The sequence below is a fragment of the Cervus elaphus genome, chromosome 32, assembly GCF_910594005.1.
Source record: "Cervus elaphus chromosome 32, mCerEla1.1, whole genome shotgun sequence".
In the NCBI taxonomy this organism is placed as follows: domain Eukaryota; kingdom Metazoa; phylum Chordata; class Mammalia; order Artiodactyla; family Cervidae; genus Cervus; species Cervus elaphus.
In genome coordinates, this window is record NC_057846.1 from 27,108,564 (window position 1) to 27,136,520 (window position 27,957).

Consider the following 27,957-nt stretch of genomic DNA (forward strand, 5'->3'; position numbering starts at 1 on the left):
AACTGGATCCCACTGGCTACTCTTTATCATTGTTTTCTCACACTTCTGTCAGCCAGTGAGCTCAGGTCTCATTCTCACTTCATCGCTTTGGTAGAGTTGTGCAAGGTCACAAATCTGACCTTTCCTGATGACAGTTCCTCCACTATGCTATGACAATGCACCCATGAACTACAGCGATAGTGTTCCTCCCAGCAAGTTCAGGTTCTGGCATGCCTTCACAAGACATTCGCCCTAAACTCCACCCTTGGGGACTTCCCTGGTGGCTCAGATGGTAAATAATCTGCCTGCAGTGCAGGAGACCCAGGTTCAATCCCTGGGTCAGAAAGATCCACTGGAGATGGGAATGGCAACCCTCTCCAGTATTCTCGCCTGGAGAATTCCATGGGCAGAGGAGCCTGGAGGACTAGAGTCCATAGGGTTGTAAGAGTCGAACACAGCTGAGTGACTTTTACTTTTACTTTTTTTTCTGTCCCTGTGTCTGATTTGCTTTTTCCAAGTTTCTCTTGAGGCATAGGGCTGGAGAGATCCTTGACAGACAGCACTGACCATCTTTAATGGTAAAGGGCACAGATTCTGAGCCAGTCTTCTTTTGAATCCTAGCTCTGCCTCTTGTTAATGTGTGACCTTGGGCTAGTTCTTTAAACCTCTGTGCCTCAGTTTCCTCATCTGTGAAATGAAGATAGCAATTCCTGATGACAGGGTTGTTGGGTCTGAATGAGTTCATTTTTTACCATGTCTGGTACATAATTGTGCCACACATGATAGCTGTTGTTACCGCAATGATTGTCCCTCCTCTGAGGAAGTAAGCACAGGGCTCATTAAATGCTTGAACAGGGAAGAGGCAAAAGGGATACAAGGATAAAAAAAAATACGTTTTTACTTCAAAATGTTGCATTTTACCAGAGGTAATTATCAAATCAGCCAAATAATCCCATACCTTTGTTTTTTAAATTTAACTGCAGCAGCTTGAATTGTTATTATGAATGTATAATCTCCACTTCTCCTGTGGGTGTAAATCATTCCAACCTAATTGACTTTTTCTTTCCAATAAATCAGCAGGATTACCTTTCCTTAATAAACTGGAAAACTTCTCAGGGAATAATGTGAAAATGCTTAACGGGAAGGCTGAACTGCAGTAATACTTGAGTTCAGAAAACAACAAAGAACAGCAAGGAAACAACTTTTTACTGGAATCTGAGTTAATAAATAGTGATCAAAGAACAAACGTCAAAGGACTGTGTGAGTTACAACAGAATGAAAATAGAAATGAACCTGGGTTTCCAGTCTGAAACTATTATGCAATATGATCAGTGAAGCTATCATCTTACACACTCAAAACTCCTCTACAATTTAAAACAAAAGGAACAGCTTGTTCAGAGGATAACTGATGCTTACAGATAAATTTCACAATTTTGCCCCTCAGGGAATATTTTTGTGTATTTTAAAGATCAAATAAACTGTTTCATCTTGGCAAATATTGCCACTTTTTTGTATAACTAAGACAAATCTGGCTTCTCTCCATATAGTAATTGAAATGACAATCCATATCTTTATAGGTAAAATTTTATTATCATTAGTACAATAAAGCAAAGCTTCCACTGCACTTTGGTTTTACTTAATCTTAAGGTGAGCATTACTGAAATTAGTCAAAGTAAAAAATTTTCTGAATGAGCACAATAGTAAAAGGTTAAAAAATCAGAGATATTTTTATAAAGATATATTATTGGATCTTTCATAAAAATTCATACAAATAGTAGGGGAAAAAAGAAAAATACCAGAGTATTAGAATTTGTCCTTGAATATCCTTTTTTAGTTTTCCTTCCAGTTAAACTGATTTCCTCATCTATTTATTTCTGGACTAAAGCCAGAATCAACATTGTCCGTTTTTCTAATCAAATAGCAGAGAAGCAATTACAAACTCTAAATGCAGATAGAGGAGCCTGGAAGGCAGAACGGCTGGACCTCGCCTAAGCGTGTCTCTGACTCATTTCTGACTTTAGGCAAGGTATTTAACTTCTCTGCACTTTGACATAATTGTAATAATGCTAGTTTGTTTCATAGGTACGATATTAAAACACAACTCAAGAAACAACTGTTGGCTGTTGAGAAAGATGTTGATTAAATAAATGTCCACTTCTGCGGCTTGGAAAAGAAATTTAGAATTACATCTCTTTTCCATTCCTGACACATTTTGAATGAACTAGATGAGAATTTGATGTAAATAAAAAGATTTGCAACTTTAATATACAAAATAGAAAACAAAATGGACCATGTTATAATTTTTACCTCAGAAGTAAAAACTCCAGATATGTTGTTCTTTATTTCTGTCTTTTGGAAGTCAAACTTACTTGACTTTTTAAGGCTTTCATTGAGTATACATTCTTGAGATAAATAACAAAAATACTGTTATATTCCATTACCAGAAAAAAGAGGGGGAAAAAATTAGAGGAAAATAACCCAAAGGGAGTCTCTTAAGTCTATGTTAATGGGTAATTATTTAACTGTTTTACGTTAATATGAGACACATTAATATGTGTGAGCACTGCCATCTGAGAATGCCGACTGATTAGATATGCTTCCTTCAATAACTTTTTATTCTTTTTAACTTCTTCTATCTAGTATCCTTTCATAATAGCTCACTTAAAACATACCATTTTTGAGATTTTACATGCTAGTAATGTATTTTTGTTTGGTGATTGTGTTTTTAAAACTTACATGTGAGCTATAAAACTTTATAGCCCTAAAGTTAATATTTTGCCTTTAATTTTAATTTACTATAATTAATTAACTTAAAAATTTTTATTGGGAAGAAATTAGACTTAACACTTTGAACAATTTATATCAATACAGTGCATCAAAGGACCGCCGTTTGAAACTATTTCAGTTTTACAATAATTAAAACTTTTGAGACAGCCCAAAGCAAAAGCATTGTAAAATAAATACAACTAATTGTATAATGAGGAGTGAATAATCTGATAGCTTCACCGCAAGCCAGATTTGCAAAACAATAATGGTTATTATAATGAATGATGGAGATGTGAATTTCAAAGCAAGTTTCTTATACCTAAATATTTCATCAATATTGTAGAAGATGGATGGGGTTACTCATGGATGCACTAGGGAATTTTAGAGGTCTTAAGATAGTCTCAGGAATTATTCTAAAGATGATCAAAGTAATGTAATGACTGTTGAAATATATATAGCATTTTGAAATGCCTTATTGTTTAAAGATCTGCCAGGCTAGGGGCTGCCTCCTTTCTCTGGGAAAGATCAGATTTGATTATTTTAATGGCAATGAGTTGGAAATTTAGGAGACCAAGAGAAATCTGCCAAAGCTTTTCACCGGCCCTTTATTTTCTACAAAATCTAATACATTGCAATCTGTATATATGTTAAATAATTTCCCAGTATCTCCCAGAGCACTTTTAACACACACTTTCACTTGCACAAGAGCCAGATTCAGATATAGATTTAAGATCATAATCTTTTTATTAAAGTATAGTTAATGGTACCTTCAAGTGTATAGCAAAGTGGTATGGTTCCCTGTGACTTCCAAAAAGTGGTTCAGTGATAAAGAATTCACCTGCCAATGCAGGAGACACTTGAGGCATGGATTCAATCTCTGAGTCTGAAAGATATCCTGGAAAAGGAAATGGCAACCCACTCCCAATATTCTTGCCTGGGAAATTCCATGGACAGAGGAGCCTGGAGGGCTACAGTCCATGAGGTCGCAGAGTCGGACACAAATTGGTGACTAAACAGCAACAACATAGTTCCTTGTGCTATATATTAGGTACTTGTTGAGCTATTTTTTATATATTGTAGTGTGTATATGTTAATCCCTAGCTCCTAATGTCCCTGCCCCTTTCCCCTTTGGTAACCATAAGTGTTCTATGTCTGTGAGTCTGTTTCTGTTTGGTAAATAAATTCATTTGTGTCATTTTTTTTTAGATTCCACAAATAAGGAATATCATATGTTTCTCTCTGTCTGACTTCACTTCAACTTAATGTGATAATCTCCAGGTTTATCTGTGTTGCTGCAAATTGCATTATTTCATTTATTTTATGGCTGAGTAATATTCCGTTATATATACACACACACTGCATCTCCTTCATTCATTCATCTGTCCATGGACATTTAGGCTGCTTTCTAACTATACTTCAATTGTTTGGAAAAAAATAACAATTTTTAAAGCTCTCTTTTTAACCTGATTTATTCACTTCTGAAATAAAATACTTGATCCCACAAATATATAAGGGAATTTGATGAACCAAACAAAAATATAATAATTTCAACAGATAATATTAAAACAAAGTGAGGATGCCAAAGTTTTCATAACTTAGTTCCTGACTCCTGAATATTGTATCTGATAACTGCTGGAAGTGAATTAAAGTAATGAAGATCTGGTTGCCATTATATAAGAAAAATGAGATTACTTTTCCTACTGGAAAGAAAAAGGAGAAACCCCAATCAATAATCCATTCACTATATTATCTCTTTTCAGTCAGAAAAACAGTGTGACTCACATTCACAAATGGTAGTACATTTTTGTACTAAGCTTCCAAGTTAATGTGAATCTCCTTAGTAAAAGTCTGTTTTATTTCTTTAGGCAAATTATTTCCGCTCTCTGAGCCTTGTTTCCTCAAATGTTGATGACATTTGACCGGATGATCTCACTTCCTGTAATTATATTTTGACCGTGTGTTCTAACCTCATGGGATAATACCTTTTACTTCTAAAATCTCTTTTATGTGTTCTAAAAGAACATTTTCTATTTTTTGTCTTTATTTTCTTTTGCTTGCTTATAATAAAACAATTATTCTTGCTTCTGTTTTTTGTTTTTTTTTTTTGTATGATTATGTGTAGAAGACTATTACACGTTAAGAAACCTCCATTATATGGAGGGTTTTTTTGGTTTGGTTTGGTTTTACTTTTTGCTACTTAAGCTTCATGTTAAGTTTTAAAATTAAATAGTAAATGACCATGAGAGTACAAATGAGATTTTAAAAAAATAGCAGTATAATTGTTGTAATTTTACTCAAGAAATATGTTTATTACCAACTGAAAATAAGAGTCAAACTAATAATTTATCATGATAATGGCTTTAGCCCCATTGGTGAAGTGCAAGTCGCTCAGTTGTGTCTGACTCTTTGTGACCGCATTGAGATACAGTCCATCAAATTCTCCAGGCCAGAATACAGGAGTGGGTAGCCTTTCCCTTCTCCAGGGAATCTTCCCAATCCAGGGATCGAACCCAGGCCTCCCACATTGCAGGTGAATTCTTTACCAGCTGAGCTGCCCATTAAGAGCCAAATTTTTAATATTTTAGGTATTAAGTTTTCCATTTTTTTTCCTTTGGGGATTTTATGAATCCAAATATCTCTTCTTAAAATAATTCTTTTTTGGCAGCTTTGTGAATTCTGCCATGTGCTTTTTGTCCTGTTGTTGACGCTGCATGCAAAGTGTTTTCTCCTCTCTCTTTCTCCTCCACCTTGTCAGTCCCTGTCTTTTCCATTTTTCTTTACTCCTTTCCTACTGGGGTTTTGTGAGAAAGAAAAAAAACTTATGTGTTCAATCCAACCCAAAGTCCCTAACTCCTCCTTAACACATATTTTCAAAAATATACTTAGCTCGTTGTTTTCCCCCTGACAAGGATAAGCACAGGGGAGGAAGTATGTCACTGCGAACAGACCAGTTTTATGCCAAGGAAATCACATTTTTCCCCTCTGAGAAAGGTTTTCCCTCTTGGGAAACTCTAAACTTATATTGGAGTCACCACAATTTCAGTTAGATGCTAGGATACAACAGTTATCAAGATGTGGCCTTTGCCTTCAAAAACCCTATCCTAAACAAAATATCATGGACAAAGGGAAGCAGTTGGAGAGAGACATGTGAAAAGCCAACCAGATGATAATTCCACCACCTGGCATAGTGCCTGGACCATAGCACGCAAGCGCACACTGTTCCCTAAGTGAATGAATGCTTTATTGGTCTGTAAACATAGTATGAGATCACAGTGGAGGAAGTAATTAATTTTGTCTTGAGAGTTCATCTGGAAAAATCTAGTTTTTATGTTTAACTACATATGGTTTCATGTATACTAAATTTCTGTTGTCTTTCTTTCCATTTTAATATTTATTTTAATTTCTTCTCCCAAATATTGCGTTGATGAGGCAGCTATAGTTTATCTTCCCACAGCATGTGACCCAGTGCCGAGCAGCTCGCTGATGACCAGTTAGCGCTTGCTGGCCCCATCATCCCTAGGACTGCTTCTGTTTAGTGCAGCTGTCTCCTGTCCTCCCAGGCTGACCTAATGTTCCTTCACAGGAGCTGAAGGCTTCCTACCTGAAGGGCCCATGACCCTGAACCTGTATTCTGCATTGTCTTCCTTTCTATATATGTATATGCCTGTTACACAAAGGGATGCAAGATGCACAGAGGTATAGAGGCCCTGCTCCTTGACCTTCTCCAGTGAAGATCACCCTCACATCTAAACACGACTATGACTTATCCATTCCTAGGTCCTGTGCTTCGTGAAGGAACATTAGGTATTCAGTGACTTGACATCTCTGATCTATCCATTTGTAGGATGAGGATAATAGTACTTGCCTTAGAGAATTATTTGAGGATGAAATAAGATGCTTAGAAAATGCACAGCCCAATATTGAAAATGGATAACCAACAAAAACCTACTGTATAGCACATGGAACTCTGCTCAATGTTGTGTGCCAGCCTGAATAGGAGGGGAGTTTATGGGAGAATGGATACACATATATGTGTGGCTGAGTCCCCTCACTGTTCATCTGAAACTGTCACAACACTGTTAACTGGTTTTACCCCAATGCAAAATGTTTTTGGTGTTAAAAAATAAATAAAATTAGAAGAAAAAAAGTCCTTGGGTCAAATATAAATAAAATAAAACGCATAACACAATTCTAGGTATGTAATAAAAATATACATCAGCCAGAAGTAAAATTGTGTTAAGTAAAATTTTATGGTTTATCTAGGAGACTCTTTATTACTCTCTGTAATGTGAAAATTTCACATTTTCCAAAAATTTACATTATATATAGAATGCTTCCCAAGATGCTTATGCATGCTATTTGCCCCTGAATTTAAGTAATGCCCCTCTCATATTGTAGCTGTTTTTTGTTGTTGTTTTGTATGGCCCCACAAGGATTGAGAACTACCTATTTTGTTAAAATAGACTGAAAAAAAATGTGTCTCTTAAATCCCTAAATCATTGCTTCCCAAACTTTGCTGACCATTGGAAAAAGCTGGCAGTCTTTTAGAAATTCTAAGGTCTGACTGCCACCTTTAGACATTTGACTCAATTCCTGGACATGGAAATGTTTTTAAAGCTCTTCAATTGATTCCAATGGGCAACAAAGTTTAGGACCCACTTTTTAATTACATAGAAACTCAGAGATACATGGAAAGGACCTGTGGTCATAGGTTTTTGTAAGGATAAAAATAGGCTGACAAATAAATAATTCAGTTGATTTCAGTTATTTTTTTAGCAGCAACCATAGGTATAAAATTTCTTTGAATATTATGCAGATATTTCTGTCCTCCTAGGCTCCTGAGCTTCTAAAATTTATGAGAATTCACAACTGGTGGCATAGAGAAGTTATTTTGAGGATGAGCAAAATTTTTCATCAAGACTCATGATTTCATGATTGATTTTACAAATATCTCAAGAAGTGGTAAAATTAATTTTCCTCTACAACTTTAAAGAGAACTTCAGGTTTTATTTTATCTCAGTAGCTGCCTACACATTAAAACATTATGAAAAGCAATTCATATTACCTCCAATTTGTTGTAACTTTTTTCTTCCTTTTTCTCAAAATAAAAACAGACTTCCATGTACAAAATGAGTGAGTAATCATTTAGCACTTATCATATGCCAAGGTATATGGAAAAATTAATATCAAAATGGCCACAATCCTACAAAGTAAGAATTATGATGTCCATTTTACAGATCAGGAGCATTTTATAGTAAGCTATGTGAGATCACACCACTAGGAACTGACCAGCTAAAATATGGAACCAGGTCTTTGTGCTTAAAGAATCTATGCCTTTTCCACACTCCAGAGAACCATAGTCCTGCCTCTATATTTGCAAACTGCTTCAATTCTATACAAGGTAACAGTGAGCATCCTTCTGTGGGGAGAAGCCTGGGAAAATCCAAGAGAATTTCCTTGGTACCTCTCAGATTAGACTCGACCTGGAGCTCTGTCTGACCTCCTGAATCACATTGAGTCAAGCCAGCCAGCACTGGTCTCATAAAAAATTCACAATAAGTTAAATTCTTTTTGTTCTTGCAGTTCTTCCAGTGGGAAAAATGGTGAAGATGTTTAGTTTCATCCTTGTCACCACTGCTCTGGTAATGGGCAGGGGAAGCTGGGTAAGTTTATTACAAAAACTATTATATTTTTAATTCCTGCTTTGATCTGAATTTTCTTTTGCAAAAAAGTCTATAGTAACTTGTCACTGAAAAAACTAAGGAGGAAAAATGAAAAAGATTTGTGGAAGCACCTGCCACATAATAGGCACTTATTAAGTGCTTTAAAAAATTTTTTACCACTGAAATGTTGTGAAGTAATTAGCCTCCAACTAATTTAAAAAAAAAAAAAAGAATTCAAAAAACAAAAAAAACAAAAAAAAAATTTTTTTAGAGTAAAAATCAGTATTCACACTAAGTCTTTTTGATTTGCTGAGGTTATTTGGGTGGTTACATGATAATAAGAATTTAAAAGTTCTTTCAGATTTACCTTGAGCTTTGTAATATTGGACACTGTCCATGTAAACTAAACAGATTATTTGAAAGTAATTGCAATGAACTTATGCCTCCCTCCATGAATAAAAATAATAAAACACTCATTTACTCAAAGCTGTAAGAGAAAGAAAACCCCTAACTTTTTTTTTTCTTTGATGTGGGCCATTTTTAAAGTCTTTATTGAATTTGTTACAATATTACTTCTGTTTTATGTTTTGGCTTTTTTGGCCACCAGGCATGTAGGATCTTAGCTTCCTGACCAGGGATCAAACCTGCAATCCCTGCACTGGAAGGTGAGATCCCAGCCACTGTACTCAAGGAAGCTCCCCCACTAAGTTTTAAACAAGTTTACTAACACTGTATATATAGTCATATAAAAATTGAACATTCTTGCCCTGTAATCCTTTAGTCACTTTAAATTTTTATAGTTCACTGTATTTAACAGTATCACAACCAAGCTCCCACTGTTAGAAAGCAAGGCAGAATTCCAGATGCCATAAAATGACTTTGCTGTTCATTTTTTAGATAGGTATGACTCAGGGGGCTAAGTAAATAATTGGTTCAGAGAGAATGAATCAAAGAGTGGTGAGGTGAAAGTTACAAAAATATGAAATAGTCCTAGAGATGAACTTTTTTGGTGGTCCAGTGGTCGGGAATCTGCCTGCCAAAACAGGAGACATGATTTCGATCCCTAATCCAGGAAGATACCACATGCTGGGGAGCAACTAAGCCCGTGTGCCAGTTACTGAGCCTGTGCTCTAGAGCCCCGGAATCGCCGCAGCTGAAAGCTGCATGCTCTAGGGCCGGTGCTCTGCAACAAGAGAAGCCGCAGTGAGAAGCCTTCACACCACAACTAGAGAGTAGCCCCTGCTTGCCACGACTAAAGAAAGCCTGCACTCACCAACCGACAAAGACCTAGCACAGCCATAAATAAAGAAAGAAATGAAAATTTTTAAGAGAGAAGTAGTCCTAGAGACACAGCCAGGAGAGAGTCGGTGGTTTGGGCCTGGAGATGGGAGAGAGGGGGCCTATCATCATTCTCACTCACTTGCTGTAAGACTTTCTGTTTTGAGGTTGAATTTCTGTTTTTACATTATAGTCCTTCATGGTGAAAAAACATACCTCTTTCTTTTTCCCAAATAGGATATCTACTGTTCAAACTGCCTAACAGAGTGCCCAGAACACAGTAGGTCCTCCTATTTGTGGAAGAAATGTATATAAGGTGCTTCCCTGGTAGCTCAGCTGATAAAGAATCTGCCTGCAAAGCAGGACATCTGGGTTGGGTTGATCCCTGGGTTGGGAAGATCCCCTGGAGGATTATGGAAGGAATATATATAAATAAGGTAGCAGATAAAGATAGGAACAGGAAGTTATGTGAATATAAATTGAGAAATATATCTGACTCTAACTAAATGCCCATAAAAGGAAATAATATAAAAGTAGTGTAAAGCACTTACATGTTAAAAATTGTAACTTCTCAGCAAACATTTGCATTTATCACAGGAGATCCTGACATGAACTGCAAACAGATGTCAAAGTAAAAATGGGAAAGTGGCAAAAATTTGTGTTTCATCCTTTTTTCTCATGGTCCCCAAGTAACTCTTCTAGTGTTGAATACTTAAGAGCCTTTATTACAGCTTCTTGGTCTCAGTAGCTCTTTCCAGGAGATCCACCTCTGCAACTCCCCTTCCCAACTCACCACATTCACTTTATTTCTGGAGTAATCTGCTCAGATGCCACTTTAGAAAGGAACTGATAAACTCGTTCATGTGCAGCATTCTTGAGTTATTTGCCTTTGTTAGAGAAAGTAGCGGGTTCAACTGAAAAACTCAGGCTTCTCCATCCCTTTTTTGAAGTCATTGAGGGAAAAGCACCATACATAAAGTTAAAGTGACTTCAGTCGTCTTTCCAGCAACAGGTAAATGGGTAGGATCCTCAGGGATACGAGAAACTGAAGTAGCATCCTTTATGAAGATGGCCATGTGTCATCAGATTATAAGCATTCAAATATATTTTTAAATATGTTAATACCAAAAGATCATTCAAAAGCCTCATTTATTTTAGAAAGTGCAACACTAGTCATCCATAAAGCACTTTCCTGTTAAGAAAGCACTCAGGAGAAGACACTGAGATTGAGAGCAGGGACCTTGAACTGGATGTGAATCTGGACTCCTTGCCTGCTGAGAATTTTTGAGCAAGTTTACTCAAAGATGCGCTCATTCCTACCTCATGGAATTGTTATGAGGATCAAATGAAGCAGCGACTCTTAAAGCTCTTAGCATGGTCATTCAGATTATAGCATTTTTTAATTCAAAACTTTCTTATTCTGGTAAGCCATGATTTCTTTTTCTTCAAATACATGGTTTTAGAACCTCTAAACACTTCCTGGTTAGAATACTATTCTGAAATGGGAACTGGGGACAAAATTGAACCATACATTTAGCATCTCATTCCAGGGGGTTATTTTCTGTAAGACGAGATGCACATTACTTTGCAGGCTCTGGAGAACTGCCTCCAGGAGCAGACGCGGCTCAGAGCCCAAGTGTACCTGCTGGAGACCCGGGTCAAGCAGCAACAAGTCAAGATCTCACAGCTTTTGCATGAGCAGGAAGTCCAACTCCTTGATAAAGGAGAGGAGAATAGTGTCATTGACCTTGGAGGCAAGAGGCAATATGCAGGTCAGAATTTATTTTTATTTCTTCTTCCTTAATTAATTTTTTATTGGGGTATAGTTCATTTACCTAATCTAATTTTCTTAAATGTTTCAATAACTTAACATTGGGACTTCCCTGGTGGTCCAGTGGTTAAGACTCCACCCTTCCAATGCAAGGGGCATGGGTCCCATCCCTGGTTGGGGAAATAAAATCCCACATGCTGTGCAGCCTGGCCAAAAAAAAAATTTTAAGCCAAAGTTTATTAAAAATAATAATAATAAAGATTTTTTAATAAAAATAAAATTATGGCACATTTAATGATAATATAGAGAATAAAAAGTGAAAGTTGCTCAGTCGTGTCCAACTCTTCATGGAATTCTCCAGGCCAGAATACTGGAGTAGGTAGCCTTTCCCTTCTCCAGGGGATCTTCCCAACCCAGGGATCGAACCCAGGTCTCCCACATTGCAGGCAGATTCTTTACCAACTGAGCTATGAGGGAAGCCCCTAAGATAGATAATAGACATCCTATGCGACTATTTGGGGTATAACAGCTAAAAAAATTCCAGAAGTCAGTAGATCTGTATTTAATATTCTTCACAGATGTTGTAAGCATGAAGGAAGAGAAGGAGGAATAAACTATGAAATATAAATCCAGTTCAATTTTACTTTATTTTTCAGCATACAGGAAAACTACTGGAGAATCTATCAAGAGCAAAAAAAAAAAATCCACTCAATAAACAAAATACATAATAACACATAAATTCTAAGAAAATACTTAATATATTTAGCATAATATATAATGTATAAAATATATAAAAATTTGCTCACACCAAAGGGTATGTTTTTGGTCTCCTTAAATTTAAAAAACGGTTAAATATTTATGTATGTGATCCATAGAAATAAATTTCTTTTTTCTTATTTATAAGTTACTGTATTATTACTAAATCAATTATTTTCTGAATCCGAATTCATCTCATAGTAAAAAACACCTAATTACATACAACCTGGCAGCTTTTAAAAACAATGCACAAATCACATGATTTTTATAAAACATATAGTTAAATGTATTTTTTAAGCTTTTGGGTATGATTGGATTATGTGCCTTTATTAAAAGATTACCAAATTCACACTAATTGTTGACAATCACAACTGCCTTTTAGCATCATCTGTTCAACCAACACGACCACTAGTTTAACCATGTCCCCTTGTGCAGGAGCCCCTAGTATTTATGAGATACTATCTCAAAAGGCACTATGTGTGGTGTTTAAAGTAGAGACCAAAGCCTGGGTTCAAAGTCCAGTTGCCCATGTTGCTAGAAGTGGCCTTTGAGCAAATTACTTGACCTCTTTGTGCCTCTTATTCCTCATCTATAAAATGGGAGTGATAAGGATACCTGTTTCTTTGGTGTAAAGATCAAATAAGTTAATAGATCTAATGAAATGCTTACAAAAGCATTTTTCATTTAGCTCAGTGAATGCCAGCTCTCTACCTACATTATTATATCTTCTCTCCTTTACTTTCAGAGGAAAGAGCCCACCAATCCTCCCCACAGCAATATTGCAACTTCCTCTCTCTCCTCTAAGTGTCATCTTACGTTGCCTGGGGCTGAGGATGGCATTCCTGGCATTTCCCAGCATGCTCTGTGGCGTGTGGCTGAGCTCAGGCTGGCCTTCCTTGGAGTTTAGAATGTGGGGGTACTTTGCCTTTGGTTCTCAGTCACCATGCTGGGACAAGAGGGAAAAGTTCATTTGGCAGGCTGGCATGTCCCTTTGTGAAGCTTCAACATTTATCCTCCCAGCACAGTTTGCTTTCTGCCTGAGCAGAGAGTATTCACCTCACCCGTTTAACAGTGTTTGTCAAACAGAGGGCAGGAAGCCTTGGCCTCACTCTAACATTATGTAAGTATCCAAAAATTCTTTTTTTTTTTTTTTTCCTTCGCCGCCGCCGCGCTCCTCCAAAAATTCTTTTTTAAACTCCCATGAACACCAAGCTCTCTAACCCTACCCCTCTTCTCCCTGTTCTCTGGGGTGGTTGAGTGAGTCAAAGCATTTTGAAAATCATAGTTTAAAATATCTATTTAATATTTTAAACTCTCCATTTCTTGAATTTTCTATCAGAGTAAAAGTCACATTTTCCCAAGGCAGGCTCCTTAACCTATTTGCTGTAAGAAATTGAGCTAGTGGTACTTTTCTTTGCTTGGGTTTTGTTTTTGTTTTTTCAGTGGAAATCTTTCCTCTGAATTTTTTTTTTTTTTTTGACAGATGCCAAATGCAAAAAAATATGGAACGCTTCACGAATTTGCGTGTCATCCTTGCGCAGGGGCCATGCTAATCTTCTCTGTATCGTTCCAATTTTAGTATATGTGCTGCCGAAGCAAGCACTCCTCTGAATTTTAAGTTGTGTTTGGCATTTTCCTCTGGGAAGATCAAAAAATTTTTAAAAACTTAAACTCAGAGTTGGCATAAAATAAGGACAAATAGAAAATGTTGGCTGAAAACTCCATATTCACAGAGTTTTCCAGAGGCAAATGTTATAGCTAATTATTTCCATATTTGCTTGGGAAATAGTCTGAACCTGTGAGTCTTTACTATTCAGCTCTTTGGTAGGTGGTTAAATGTAAGCAAAGAGCTCTTTTCCTAATGAACTTACACAGACTGAAGTAAGAAAGAGAAAAATAAATATTGCATATTAACACATATATATGGAATCTAGAATAGTGATACTGATTAACCTATTTGCAGGGCAGGAATAGAGATGCAAACATGGCGGACACTTGTGGACACAGCAGGGGAAAGAGAGGGTGGGACTAATTGAGAGAGAAGCATTGATACATCCACTGCTGCTGCTGCTAAGTCACTTCAGTCGTGTCCGACTCTGTGCGACCCCATAGACGGCAGCCCACCAGGCTCCCCCATCCTGGGGATTCTCCAAGCAAGAACACTGGAGTGGTTTGCCATTTCCTTCTCCAATGCATGAAAGTCAAAAGTGAAAGTGAAGTCGCTCAGTCCTGTCCGACTCTTAGCAACCCCATGGACGGAGCAGCCCAGTAGGCTGCAGTCCATGGGATTTTCCAGGCAAGAGTACTGGACTGGGTGCCATTGCCTACTGCCATGTGTAAAATAGCCAGTGGGAGGCTACTGTGTGGCACAGGGTGCTCTGTGACAGCCTGGGGGTGTGGGGCAGGGTGGAAGGGACGCTCGGGAGCGAGGGGATATATATGTACTTATGGTTGATTTGCATTGTTGTACAGCAGAAACCAACACAACATTGTAAAGCAATTATCCTCCAATTTAAAAAAAAAGTAAATGGAAAAAAAAATTTGCTTACTTTAATGAAAAATGCTGTGCAATGTACTTGACCACAAGATGGAAGCTTTTGAACAACCTTGAACTAATTTTAGATAATCATTTTCACATTGTTTTTCTTCTTGTTTAACTGCAAAACAGGATTTAAAAAAAATAATCCAGGATGTGGAAAGAACACATGGGCTTCTGAATCTCAAAGATAGATACATGATTAAGGCCTAACTCATTAGAAAAATGGACATGTCACCAAAGCAGTAGTATATGATGGGTCTCGATGATGGTTTTAGAAAGTGACTAAGGTTCTTTATTTTTATTTCTCCTCTGATTCCTATTGCCTGTTCAATCTATTTAATGTGGGATATATTTTATTTGTAACAAAATTATAGACAATTTGGCATCAGAACAATGAAAACAAAGAAAGAACTTAATATGCTAAAAGAATGGAATTGTCAATCAGGGCAAGAAATTTTTTATTAGGTACAATTGAACATAAAACATTATATTAGTTTCTGGTATATAATATAATGATATGATGTTTGTATATATTGTGAAATGATCACTACCCTAAGTCCAGTTAACATCTGTCACCATTTATAGTTACAGAATTGTAGAAAATTTTTTTTAAAAAGGAGGAAATGAACAAAATGATAAGGTTAAAATTTGAAAGTTAGTGATGTTAAATTATAGTATTTTTATTCAAAAGTCTGTTATTGGGTATCCTTGAAACTACCTCTTTACAGTGGCCATTAATTCAACTACCCTAAAACATAGCTGCCTGGGCATCTAAACAATAGCGAGTTCATATCTGCTGAATGGGCTTCCGCAGTGGCTCAGTGGTTAAGAATCCACCTGCAATGCAGGAGGGTTGTGGTAAACAATCCATCTGCAATGCACATTCCAGTTTGATCCCTGGGTTGGGAAGATCCCCTGGAAGAGGGCATGGCAACCCACTCCAATTTCTTGCCTGAAGAATCCCATGGACAGGGGAGCCTGGTGGGCAACAGTCCATAGGATTCCACAGAGTTGGGCATGACTGAAGTGACCTAGGACACACATATCAACCATGTTCTCTAATTCAGCACAGATCAGCCTAGATGAGACCAATGGTTGTTTATTTATCCCACCCTCACGTGATTTAAGAAACAGATATTACTTTTTGGTGACAAATTGGTAGCTTCAGTGGTCAAAGAAATACCAGCGCAGAGAAGACTACAGGGACGAAATAATAGAAACTTGCAGTTTTTATCAAAACATCTAAGAATGCATGGACTCTTAGAAATTTCAGTGGGTGAGTAAAAACTCTGGTGAGACTGGGAGGTTATAAGAATCTAACAAGATTACTATTTTGAGTTCATTTCCAGATGTTCAGAATAATTTATAATGCTATACATCAAGATAATCCATTTTAAATTATTTGTTTGATGTTATGTATTTCTACTTTCATTTTAGTGCCATGAGAGAAAAAGGTTCCTCTGTCCTGTCTGATAAAGATATAACTTTCACTTAAATATACTGTAATTAACTAAAACATAATTTCAGACTCTTCTAAAAAATCAGAAATGAGAAACCATATACCTATTTCACCATTTTATTTTTTTCCATGATCATATGAAGAAGTCAGATGATAATTACATCATCTAGGAGGAAAAGAACATCCTAGTAGCCACTGGAAGATGTACAAGATACAGTTTTAAACAGCTGATTATCTGCATCATGTGATTATCTGTCTCCATTAGTATTGAGTAATCTGATTCAGAGGCTCCCTTTAAAAAAAAAAAAAGACACATGACAAATATTACATTACTTTGTTTTCCAAACAGATTGTTCAGAGATTTTCAATGACGGGTACAAGCAGAGTGGATTTTACAAAATCAAACCTCTCCAGAGCCCAGCAGAATTCTCTGTTTATTGTGACATGTCTGATGGAGGAGGATGGACTGTAATTCAGAGACGATCTGATGGCAGTGAAAACTTTAACAGGTGTGCCAATTATGACATAAGGATTTATTTGGAGTAGGAAATATGAGGTTTACAAAAGTTAAGCCTCTTTATTATATCCCAAAGTGTTTTTTAGAACTTCATTCTTTCTAAATAAATAAAGTGCATTAGCTAATCAAGAAGATATTGTGAGTAAGGGTAGAAGTGTGCACCTTGGGTACTGCAAAGGTCCATTTGGATTTTGCTAAAATCAGCTTTCACTTTCATGTTTTAGAGACTGGAGTGACTATGAAAATGGTTTTGGAAATTTTGTCCAAAAAAATGGTGAATATTGGTTGGGTAACAGAAATCTTCACTTATTGACCAGACAAGGTAAGGTTTACCTGATACCAAATTCACTGGAAATACAACAAAGGGAACACAACTGTTTTTCACTAAATTCTAGACAATAGAACTAATTCAATAACTACTATGATTTGCAGATGGCCAATAATCCCTTTTGGGAAATAATCTCCTTTGTAAAAGGTGGCTGCTTAGACCTAGGTTGTGGGAGGAATATTTCTCACATATATTTTTTCTGTTTCAGGGAAGGAAATCTACTGTCATAATCATTCTTTTAAATGACTTGTATGACTCAAAACATATATTTTGTATCACTTATCTATTGGCACAGTAATACTGTATAACAAGCCACTTACGAATTTAGTGACTTAAAACAACTCTTTATTATTTCTCACAAATATACAGGGCAGCTGGGTGGTTTTGCTCATTAGGGCTGGGCTCTGCTGATCTTGCTGGGCTTACTCATGAGCTGGTGATCAACTTCCTCATCAGTGGGAGGCTGGCTGTTCACCTCACTCCATATGGCCTGTCATCTTCCAGCTGGCTAGCCTGGACTTGTTCTTGAAGCAGAAGCAGAGTTCCAAGAAAGAGAATGAAAGCACAGAACTTCCTTGAGACCTAGACTCAGCAATGGCACACAGTCACTTACACTGCCTTCTGTTGGTGAAAGCAGGTCACAGGAGCGGCTCAGATGTAAGGAGAAAGGAAACAGGCTTAATGGAAGGACTTAACAGAGTCCCATTGCAAAGGGAAAGCTGAAGAATTGAGGAATCATGGCTGGTTTTGGAATCACATACCACGGAATATAAATGTTCTTGTTCCCATCGCCCTCCAAATCTTAATTTGAAAAGCTTCCAAGATACAACAAAACTGGAAGACATTTCAACCTACCACCTAGATTTCACATTAACATTTTAATCCTGTAACTTTCCATCTATCCATCCATCGATCCACTTTTTTGACATTTCCATGTAAACTGCAGACGTCTATATCATTCCCTCTACCTGCTTTTGCAATGGATGTCTTTAACTAGAGTTTGACATTTGTTTAAAGTATCACTAGTTTAATAATATATTTTCCAAGCTTCTCTTTCCCATGTTCTTTTGCTCCAATCCTTTATCTTCCTTACCTCACTTTCTACCTGAGATTGTAGTCAATTCCACTCAAATCTGATTCTTAAGGTTTCATAAAAGGCAATTGTATTGCCCAAGAAAACATGCTAAATCACACTAGCAATGCACGAAGCGTAAGAGCAAGGTTTATGCATTCTAAACAAGTTAAGGAAAGTGATTTGTGTGTCTACATTCATAATAGTATCATTGTAATTATAGAGATCTTAGAAACACCACAGAATAGTAACTTAAAGAGGATGGATAATCCTAGAAGTCTAAAGCTTTCTGTGTACAGTCTTCTTATGATCAGTGTTTTTTAAATTTCAAAGTAATTCTTATCCTACTTGTGTTTTATGATAGATATATAATATTCATCATACCAATTTCTGTTTCTTTCACATATTAATATGCATCTGGTTTTTCATTGAAACTATGAAAACCTGAAGAAGTAACCCTTGGATCCTTCTAAACATACTGAATTAAAACTTATTAATTAATAATAGTGAAGGACAGGGAAGCCTGGTGTGCTGCAGTCCATGGGGTGGCAAAGAGTAAGACATGACTGAGCAACTAAACAACAACAAATATTATTAATTAAATATTTTAAAAATAAAACATTTTTTTTCAAATTACTATTAGATATTTGTTTGTCCAGATGCACTTTGACAACATATCTGCTTCACATTTTCATTGGTGATTCAGACTGGCTACTCTCATGGTAGCAAAAATGTATTTATCAGTTCCAGGTGTCACAACTGCATGGAACATCATCCCAAGGAAAAAGAGTGACTTTCTTGCTACATTTCTTTTCTTTCCTTTTTTTTTTCCCCCTAAATAATGTGGCTGTGCATGCGGCATAGGGGACCTTAGTGCCCAGACTAGGGATAGAACTCATGCCCTGTTCAGTGAAATCGCAGAGTGTTAACCACTAGAGTGCCAGAGAAGTCCCCCTGCATTTCTTAATTATGAGAGCATTTAAAGCTAAGGAAGTCAAGAAACACCTGGAATAACAGGCAAATTTGGCCTTGGAGTACAGAATGAAGCAGGGCAAAAGCTAATAGAGTTTTGCCAAGAGAACACACTGGTCATAGCAAACACACTCTTCCAACAACACAAGAGACTACTCTACACATGGACATCATCAGATGGTCAATACCGAAAGCTAGTTCGTCAGAGTGCCTGATGAACTATGGAAGGAGGTTCGTGACATTATAAGGAGACAGGGATCAAAACCATCCCCAAGAAAAAGAAATGCAAAAGTGCAAAATGGCTGTCTGAGGAGGCCTTACAAATAGCTGTGAAAAGAAGAGAAGCAAAAAGCAAAGGAGAAAAGAAAAGATATACGCATTTGAATGCAGAGTTCCAAAGAATAGCAAGGAGAGATAAGAAAGCTTTCCTCAGTGATCGGTGCAAAGAAATAGAGGAAAACAATAGAATGGGAAAGACTAGAGATCTCTTCAAGAAAATTAGAGATACCAAGGGAACATTTCATGCAAAGATGGGCTCAATAAAGGACAGAAATGGTATGGACCTAACAGAAGCAGAAGATGTTAAGAAGAGGTGGCAAGAATACACAGAACTGTACAAAAAAGATCTTCATGACCCAGAAAATCATGGTGTGATCACTTACCTAGAGCCAGACATACTGGAATGTGAAGTCGAGTGGGCCTTAGGAAGCATCATTACGAACAAAGCCAGTGGAGGTGATGGAATTCCACTTGAGCTATTTCAAATCCTAAAAGATGATGCTGTGAAAGTGCTGCACTCAGTATGCCAGCAAATTTGGCCACTCAGTAGTGGCCACAGGACTGGAAAAGGTCAGTTTTCATTCCAATCCCAAAGAAAGGCAATGCCGAAGAATGCTCAAACTACTGCACATTTGCACTCATCTCACCCGCTAGTAAAGTAATGCTCAAAATTTTCCAAGCCAGGCTTCAACAATACATGAACTGTGAACTTCCAGATGTTCAAGCTGGTTTTAGAAAAGGCAGAGGAACAAGAGATCAAATTGCCAACATCCGCTGGATCATCAAAAAAGCAAGAGAGTTTCAGAAAAACATCTATTTCTGCTTTATTGACTATGCCAAAGCCTTTGTGTGGATCACAATAAATTGTGGAAAATTCTTCAAGTGATGGGAATACCAGGCCACCTGACCTGCCTCTTGAGAAACCTGTATGCAGGTCAGGAAGCAACAATTAGAATTGGACATTGAACAACAGACTTGTTCCAAATAGGAAAAGGAGTCCATCAAGGCTGTATATTGTCACCCTGCTTATTTAACTTATATGCAGAGTACATCATACAAAATTCTGGGCTGGATGAAGCACAAGCTGGAATCAAGATTGCTGGGAGAAATATCAGTAACCTCAGATATGCAAATGACACCACCCTTATGGCAGAAAGTGAAAAGGAACTAAAGAGCCTCTTGATGAAAGTGAAAGAGGAGAGTGAAAAAGTTGGCTTAAAACTCAACATTCAGAAAATTAAGATCATGGCATCTGGTCCCATCACTTCATGGGAAATAGATGGGGAAACAGTGGAAACAGTGTCAGACTTTATTTTGGGGGGCTCCAAAATCCCTGTAGATGGTGATTGCAGCCATGAAATTAAAAGACACTTACTTCTTGGAAGGAAAGTTATGACCAACCTAGACAGCATATTAAAAAACAGAGACATTACTTTGCCAACAGAGGTCCATCTTGTTAAGGCTATGGTTTTTTCCAGTAGTCATGTATGGTTGTGAGAGTTAGACTATAAATAAAGCTGAACGCAGAAGAATTGATGCTTTTGAACTGTGGTGTTGGAGAAGACTCTTGAGAGTCCCTTGGACAGCAAGGAGATCCAACCAATCAATCCTAAAGGAGATCAGTCCTGAATATTCATTGGAAGGACTGATGTTGAAGCTGAAGCTCCCATACTTTGGCCACCTGATGGGAAGAGCTGACTCCTTTGAAAATACCCTGATGCTGGGAAAGATTGAGGGCAGGAGGAGAAGGGGACAACAGAGGATGAGATGGTTGGATGGCATCATGAACTCAATGGGCGTGAGTTTGAGCAAGCTCCAAGAGTTGGTGATGGACAGGGAGGCCTGGCATGCTGCAGTCCATGGGATCGCAAAGAGTTGGACACAGCTGAGCAACTGAACTAAACTGAAAGCTAAGGAGTTGCCTCTTTAAAATAGCTTTATCCCAATTATATAAATTTTGGCTGGACTTGTTTGTAATAAAGCTAATTTAGAAATGATCCAAAATTGAATATTTATTTACTAATTGACTAAAGAGATATTTAGATGATTACCTAAAAGTCTAAACCTCTTCTATAATGCAAAGTACTTTTTAGGAGCATTGATTTAGCCTGTATTTCTGCTCTTGTCCACTTCACAGTCTTAACTCATATAACATTTACTACCTATTGATCAGATTAAAGTGGCCTCTTCCTTGAAATCCCACTTTAGAGAGCTCCATGAGTCAAGGAATCTGTGGGGTCAGAGAGTCTCCTAGACTCACTCTGGCAATAGAGTCCAGCATTCTCTACTGAAGAAGCCTTGACTTTGCCTCCAGGACCTATTCATGCCTCTTCTTCATCTGTCCCCCTATAGGAAAATTGTACATCTGGTGTGTACACCCCTAAGGCTGAGGGGAAGTGAAGAAACAGCTTTTATTTTGGATGTCAACAGAGCTTGGTGTGCAGTCTGGAATGTCCATAAGTGTGGGCGAGGCCCTTTGCTCTGTGTGATGGAGATTTGGGTGGGGCAAGAGAGCAGGCCAACCATGGGCCAGGTCTGCATGACCTGCTGCTATGTTCCAGCTTAGAACTGGGAGGAGGCTAAGACTCTAAATTCAAACCTGATCTTACTGGTCATTGTGAAATTTTATTGATCAAAGTAGAAGGGTTGAATACAAATATATTATCTGATTGTCAGTTTGATTTATAACTTTTTGTTCCTGACAATAGTTCTGTTTCTGAAAGAGTAGTCTTTGTTATTTGCAAATGATGGGACAAATGAAGAAAAGCTGATTATTTGATGGTATCAACTATTTCAGTCCTTATTTAATGTTGAAGATCAACATCCTTACCAAAAGTAAGAAAAAAAGTCAACTTTTAAACTTCTTAAAACTTCTGTCTATTCACTGTTAGATTTCTTTTTTTTTAATTAATTAATTAATTTTAATTGGAGGCTAATTACTTTACAATATTGTAGTGGTTTTTGGCTGTACATTGACATGAATCATCCATGGGTGTACATGTGTTCCCCATCCTGAACCCCCCTCCTACCTCCCTCCCCACCCCACCCCTCAGGGTCATCCCAGTACATCAGCCTTGAGCATTTTTTAATCTACGTACTGAAAAATGACTTGCTTACTGTTGTTCTTTGCCAAGTGAATTATACTGGCTCTTATCTATGATAGATCAAGTAGAAATGTTCTACCTTTAATATTACATTCCTAACTTTTTCCAAGTAAAATACAGAATAAAACATACATGTTGTAAATACAATGGAGTCACTGTTTATTCTTCAAAAACTGACTCATGGTAGAAGGAAATGGTCTAAGTAAAATAGAGCCACAAACTGTTTTTAAGCCTCAGTAAGTAAATGTCATCTCATACATTAAAAAAAAAAAAAAAACCTACAATTTCTTTTTTTTCCCATTCTTAGGAGACTACACGTTAAAAATCAACCTTGCAGATTTTGAGAAAAATAGCCGTTATGCTCAATATAAAAACTTCAAAGTTGGAGATGAAAAGGTACTAACATTTTCAAATAAATATCACCACAAATTAATGTGTTAAACATACAGTGTAAAACCCAAAGTCAGGGGAAACAAAAATCTGCAATAGAACCTGATCTTTTGTTTATTAAATAAGCCTGTTTTTGAAGTAGTAATAGAGAAACCCTGGGCGGGCTACAGTCCATGGGGTCACAAGGAGTCGGACACTACTGAGTGACTGAACACACAAACATACATACACAACAGTAACAACTGATCATGGAAATCGCCTTTTTCTTTAGAATTCCTATGATTTACATATTGGGGAATATTCTGGAACCGCTGGAGACTCCCTTACTGGAAATTTTCATCCTGAAGTGCAATGGTGGGCCAGTCACCAAAGAATGAAATTCAGCACATGGGACAGAGATAACGACAACTACGAAGGGAACTGTGCGAAAGAGGATCAGTCTGGCTGGTGGTTTAACAGGTTTGATGTTTCATAAACACGGTTGCAATGGCATTGATGATATCTGACTGGTGGGCATTAATTATAACGTATGCAGGAGTGTTGGTCTGCTTTGTTATACTGGTATTATTAAGTAATCATCCTTATTAGAATCTTTCAGTAATAAAGTAGCTTTAAGGATTTGCTCACTGTGTACCTTAGTCAAGCTTGAAAGAGAGAAAAATAGAGAAAAATCAAATTACTGCTTTTATAAAGATGGTTTGCAAACGGAGTTATGAGTGAGTTATCAAATATAGAGCATTTTCGACATTCTAATAACCAGGTAGCTCTTCACCTTCTCCTATCATGTTATTGTAAAATTTTCTGTATAATACTATTTTACATTTACTGTGACTTTTTAAAAATCATTCAACCCAAGTTCCTCTCAATGCATAAATTTCCTCTAACATTCCTGAAACCTAATTCCGCCTTCTGGTTGAATACTCCAATGTTACTTTGTCGGCAAATTCATCCCATTTTTGATTGTACTAAATCAGTTTTTCTTTTTTTAATCTTTTTTTGTGTATTAAAAAAATATTGGGGGTGCTGCACTGTGGGGCCTGTAGGATCTTAGTTCCCTGACCAGGGATTGAACCCTGGCCCCCAGCATTGGAAGCACAGAGTTTTAACCATTGGACCACCAGGGAAGTCCACTATATCAACTTCTCTTCATTTTCTCTTATTAACCTGAAATCTTTCTTCTTATTACTGTGTCAGTTTTTTCCCTCAGTAGTTACAGAGTAACTATTCTTTTTCAACATAACTGTTTGGGTGCTGGGTAAGAAAATATTTACTGTGCTCCTCGACATTTTCTCTTCTTTAGGCTAGGTATTCCTCATTCCTTTCACTATTCTTCACCCAAGATGATTTCCAAACAGTACCCTTTTTTGTCATCACAAAGTTAAGGCGGGAATGGAAAAATTCAGTCTTCCTTAAAAATAACCTGATACTCAATGACTTAGCATCAGCAGCAGCAAGCCTACTGTGTCTGCCCAGCAGTTGTGCTCAACTGTTAGGCTGTCCATGGGCTGTGACATGGCCTGTGTCACATGCCTTTAGTACATGGCCTGTGAACATCTCCTTTTGTCTTTAGAAGACAGGGGTCACCTCAAAATAGCTGGACACTTAAACATTCCATTACAGAATCCTTTGTGAGTATGTCTGGAGTGCTGAGTTTTCCATGTAACTGAGGACTAATCATTTAAATTCCACAATCCAAATTTTAATTTTTTTTTCATTACATAAATACTTTTTAAGACATAAAGAATCCTCTGTTTTATTAAGTGGAGGTATACCAGACATAGGTCTAATTTCCATAAAATCATGAGAATCCTCCTTATGAACATCTTTAGTTATTACAATGTGCTGATTTTAGAGTCATACATTCTATGGAGGTACAGTTAGCTGTATATAGTGTGGAATATCAAGTTGAATCTAAGTAGTTGTATAAACACTATTTTATCTGGATTTTGCTTTTTTCAAAGTCTGAGTCCCTTTAAATTTTGGTCATTTGTAAAGGAAGTGGAACATACACAGCAGTGAGAGGGGAAAGAAAACCAAAGTTATCTTTCCTACTTAACAAATCGAAGGTGGTGATGATCTTTTTCCCTTGTGGTTTTCTTGTTCTCTTTAAAACCATATTTATCACCTTCTCTTTATTCTCCTTTTTCGTCCCCTTTTTAAGTTAGCATTATGTAGGAATTATCAACATTATATAAAACTTGTCTATAATTCACAAAGTCTCAAGCACCCCTTAATATAGCAGAATTCAATACATGGAAATAACAACTTTGGTTAATATTAGCAGGAGATCAAAACCAAGTACCTACCCAATTAAATGATAAGTGGCACACAGTTCGACGTGGAATAATAAATGATTGACTTGACTTTAAAGATAGGAGTTCAGGGAAGACAAAGAAAGGCAATTCAGCTGCTAGAGCCACCCAAGGAAACTCCATTATCCTTGGAGTCAGAGGCGATTGTGCAGGTATAAAGTCAGAAAAGCTGAAGAGAAAGTCAATTTTTCCAACAGTTCAGTGCTACTTCCTCCATGCCTGCTTCTGCTGTGGTTTAACTCCATCATCCTCTTCCTCTTTATTCTTGTTTTGTCCTTATTTTTTTACTGTCCCATAGTTCTTCCAATTTACATAAAATCTTGGCATTTCTAAGTTTTGCCCACCTATTAGGCATTCCTTCTCATCATAGCAAACCAATCACTGAGTGTCGATGTCTTCTCTTCTTTACCAGTGTAGCATCTCATGTGTGTGCACAAGGCTACTTCCTCACCAAGGGAGCCCCAACCATCTCCCAACCTAGCCTCAAGTTCAGGCTGTTCTGGAACCTGAAAGATGCTGGGAAAAGTGGTCTTAGAATTGCTAAGGTTTGCTATGTTGACCAGAGTCAGCTTTTAACAGGATTCAAGTCACAGACTAAATAGAAACATATTAATATATGTAGTGGATATCTCTAGGAAGGAAGATAGAATATGTCAAAATATGTATTTGGGAGGCTCAATATAGAATATTTTCTCTTTTGCCATTATTTCCATGCAGTTTTAAAAGCATAAAAGGCTCTTAACACTTGCAGATTTAGCATACATGGTTTTGATTAGTTACATCAATTTAAATTAGGAGGACTGTGGGGACAGTTAGCAGGAAAGAATTAGGAGGGCTGGTAAGTGAGGCAGGTCAACCACTCAACAATGATGGGTAAATTATATGCTTACTTTGATTCAGTAATTCAGGCACTTTCCATAGATTTTCAGAAGTATTCTTTTGAATGTTGCTCTATGTCCCAGTGTCTGAAATCTTTTCATTGGTTGTAGCAATAAAGAAATATATAGTAACTAATTTAATAACAGTACCCAGAAAATTATCGCCTACTCTTCGTTTAGCCATATTAGGAGCAAAATTTACAGATCCCAAAGAGGAAGGGGGACATTTTAAAATTCATGATAACCTAACCAGTGTATCTCAGTTGGAACAATATAGGTAAAAATAATAAACTCAGCAATTAAGGCAGATGATCATTAGTTGATGACTGGAAAACTTTAAATCATGGTTTTGGTTTTGTTTCTTTACCCCTTTGAGGTTAAAATAATTGATATACTGGTAACTCGAGAGGGAGGAAGGGAATTGGAATTATGAAAGCAAAGTCTTGGCAGCAGATGGATGAACATTTTAAGTGTAAATTATACATGGAAGCTGGCAAATGGAGCAGCACACCACACTCATACCACTCCTGCTAAGGCTCAGGCTTACCAGGTCATGCTTTTGTTTGCTTGTTTTTCTTTCTTCCTTCCTTCCTGCCTCCCTCCCTCTCTCTCCCCCTCTCTCATTTCCTTCCTTTCTTTCTCATTTTAAGTCTATTAAGAACAGAGCTACTTTTTTTTTAACAATATAAGTGGGACTTCCCTGGTGGTCCAGAGGCTAAAACTTCGTGCTCCCAATGCAGGGGGCCCTGGGTTCGGTCTCTGGTCAGGGAACTAGATCCCACATGCTGCAACTAAGAGTTTGCATTGCTGCAATGAAAATTAAAGATTCTGCATGTTGCAACTAAGATCAGGTGCAGCCAAATATAAATAAATGAATATAAGTGGCCTGGGTTTTATCCTGAGAGTTGTTATGGTACTAAAACCCACCAGTTTAAAAAACTCACGTTGTAGAAATCTCTTGGCTTTTGGAAACTGCTAAATATTCTCTTATCCGAAAATGGCACAGGGAACTCCCTGGTGGTCCAGTGGATAGGACTCTGTGCAATCACTCCCAAGGGCGTGGGTTCAGTCCCTGGTTGGGGAATTAAAACCCCATAAGCCACAAGGGATAGCCAAAAAAAGAAAAAGAAAAAAATGGCCGAATTCATAGTTAAAATGTTTTCGGCCATTTGCTCACAAAATAAGGGTTTCAAAGGATATTTTTCTAGTCTGATTGCTTTGTGTTTATTTTTCCTCCCACTAGGTGTCACTCTGCAAACCTGAATGGTTTATACCACAAGGGTCCCTACACCGCTAAAACAGACAATGGGATTGTCTGGCACACCTGGCATGGATGGTGGTATTCCTTGAAATCTGTGGTTATGAAAATTAGGCCAAATGATTTCATTCCAAATATTGTTTAATTGTCCCTGCTGGGGTTTCATTTCTGCAGTTTATCTTGGTTTAAGTGATTTGAAAAATGTAGCAGATCAGAACATTCACATGTATGATGATGGCAATTATTATATGCACAACTTTTCATTCTTCCTTTTCTTACTTAAGGTACTTTCCATACAGCAAATATGTGATACTCACCAAATAAATGTAGATTATATTAATATCTGTTGAATTGCTATGTGCAAAGGGCTCTGATAAGAGATAATGAGCAAAATATAAAATCATACAGTATATACATGACTTGGGAGACAACACAGCATAGATATATAATAAATTACATATGAATTCAGTTTAAAAAATACATGAAAAAAAATTTAGCAAATGATGGATGGCCAAATCAGCTGCCTGGATGGTAAATATTATGAGTTAGCAAATGAACTCAGGTGTCTGACTGCACATTAGAACTTTTAAATACAACCCAGGATCTTAATCACTATGGAGCAAACACTCTCATATT

At 37.1% G+C, this 27,957-nt stretch overlaps 1 protein-coding gene and 1 non-coding gene across 2 annotated transcripts; one reads left to right on the forward strand and one right to left on the reverse strand.

Moving 5' to 3' along the window:
* Positions 1 to 1,890: 1,890 nt before the first annotated feature.
* On the forward strand, positions 1,891 to 27,663 carry FGL1 (fibrinogen like 1). Its single transcript, XM_043893839.1, has 8 exons — positions 1,891 to 2,005; positions 8,329 to 8,408; positions 11,278 to 11,458; positions 16,561 to 16,720; positions 16,953 to 17,050; positions 22,791 to 22,879; positions 23,145 to 23,332; positions 27,307 to 27,663. Exons 2-8 carry the CDS (start codon positions 8,346 to 8,348, stop codon positions 27,464 to 27,466), a joined length of 939 nt encoding a protein of 312 aa, XP_043749774.1. The 5' UTR covers positions 1,891 to 2,005; positions 8,329 to 8,345; the 3' UTR covers positions 27,467 to 27,663.
* On the reverse strand, positions 13,710 to 13,816 carry LOC122688137. The gene has a single exon (XR_006339355.1). It is a non-coding gene; the product is annotated as a U6 spliceosomal RNA (small nuclear RNA).
* Positions 27,664 to 27,957: the final 294 nt, after the last annotated feature.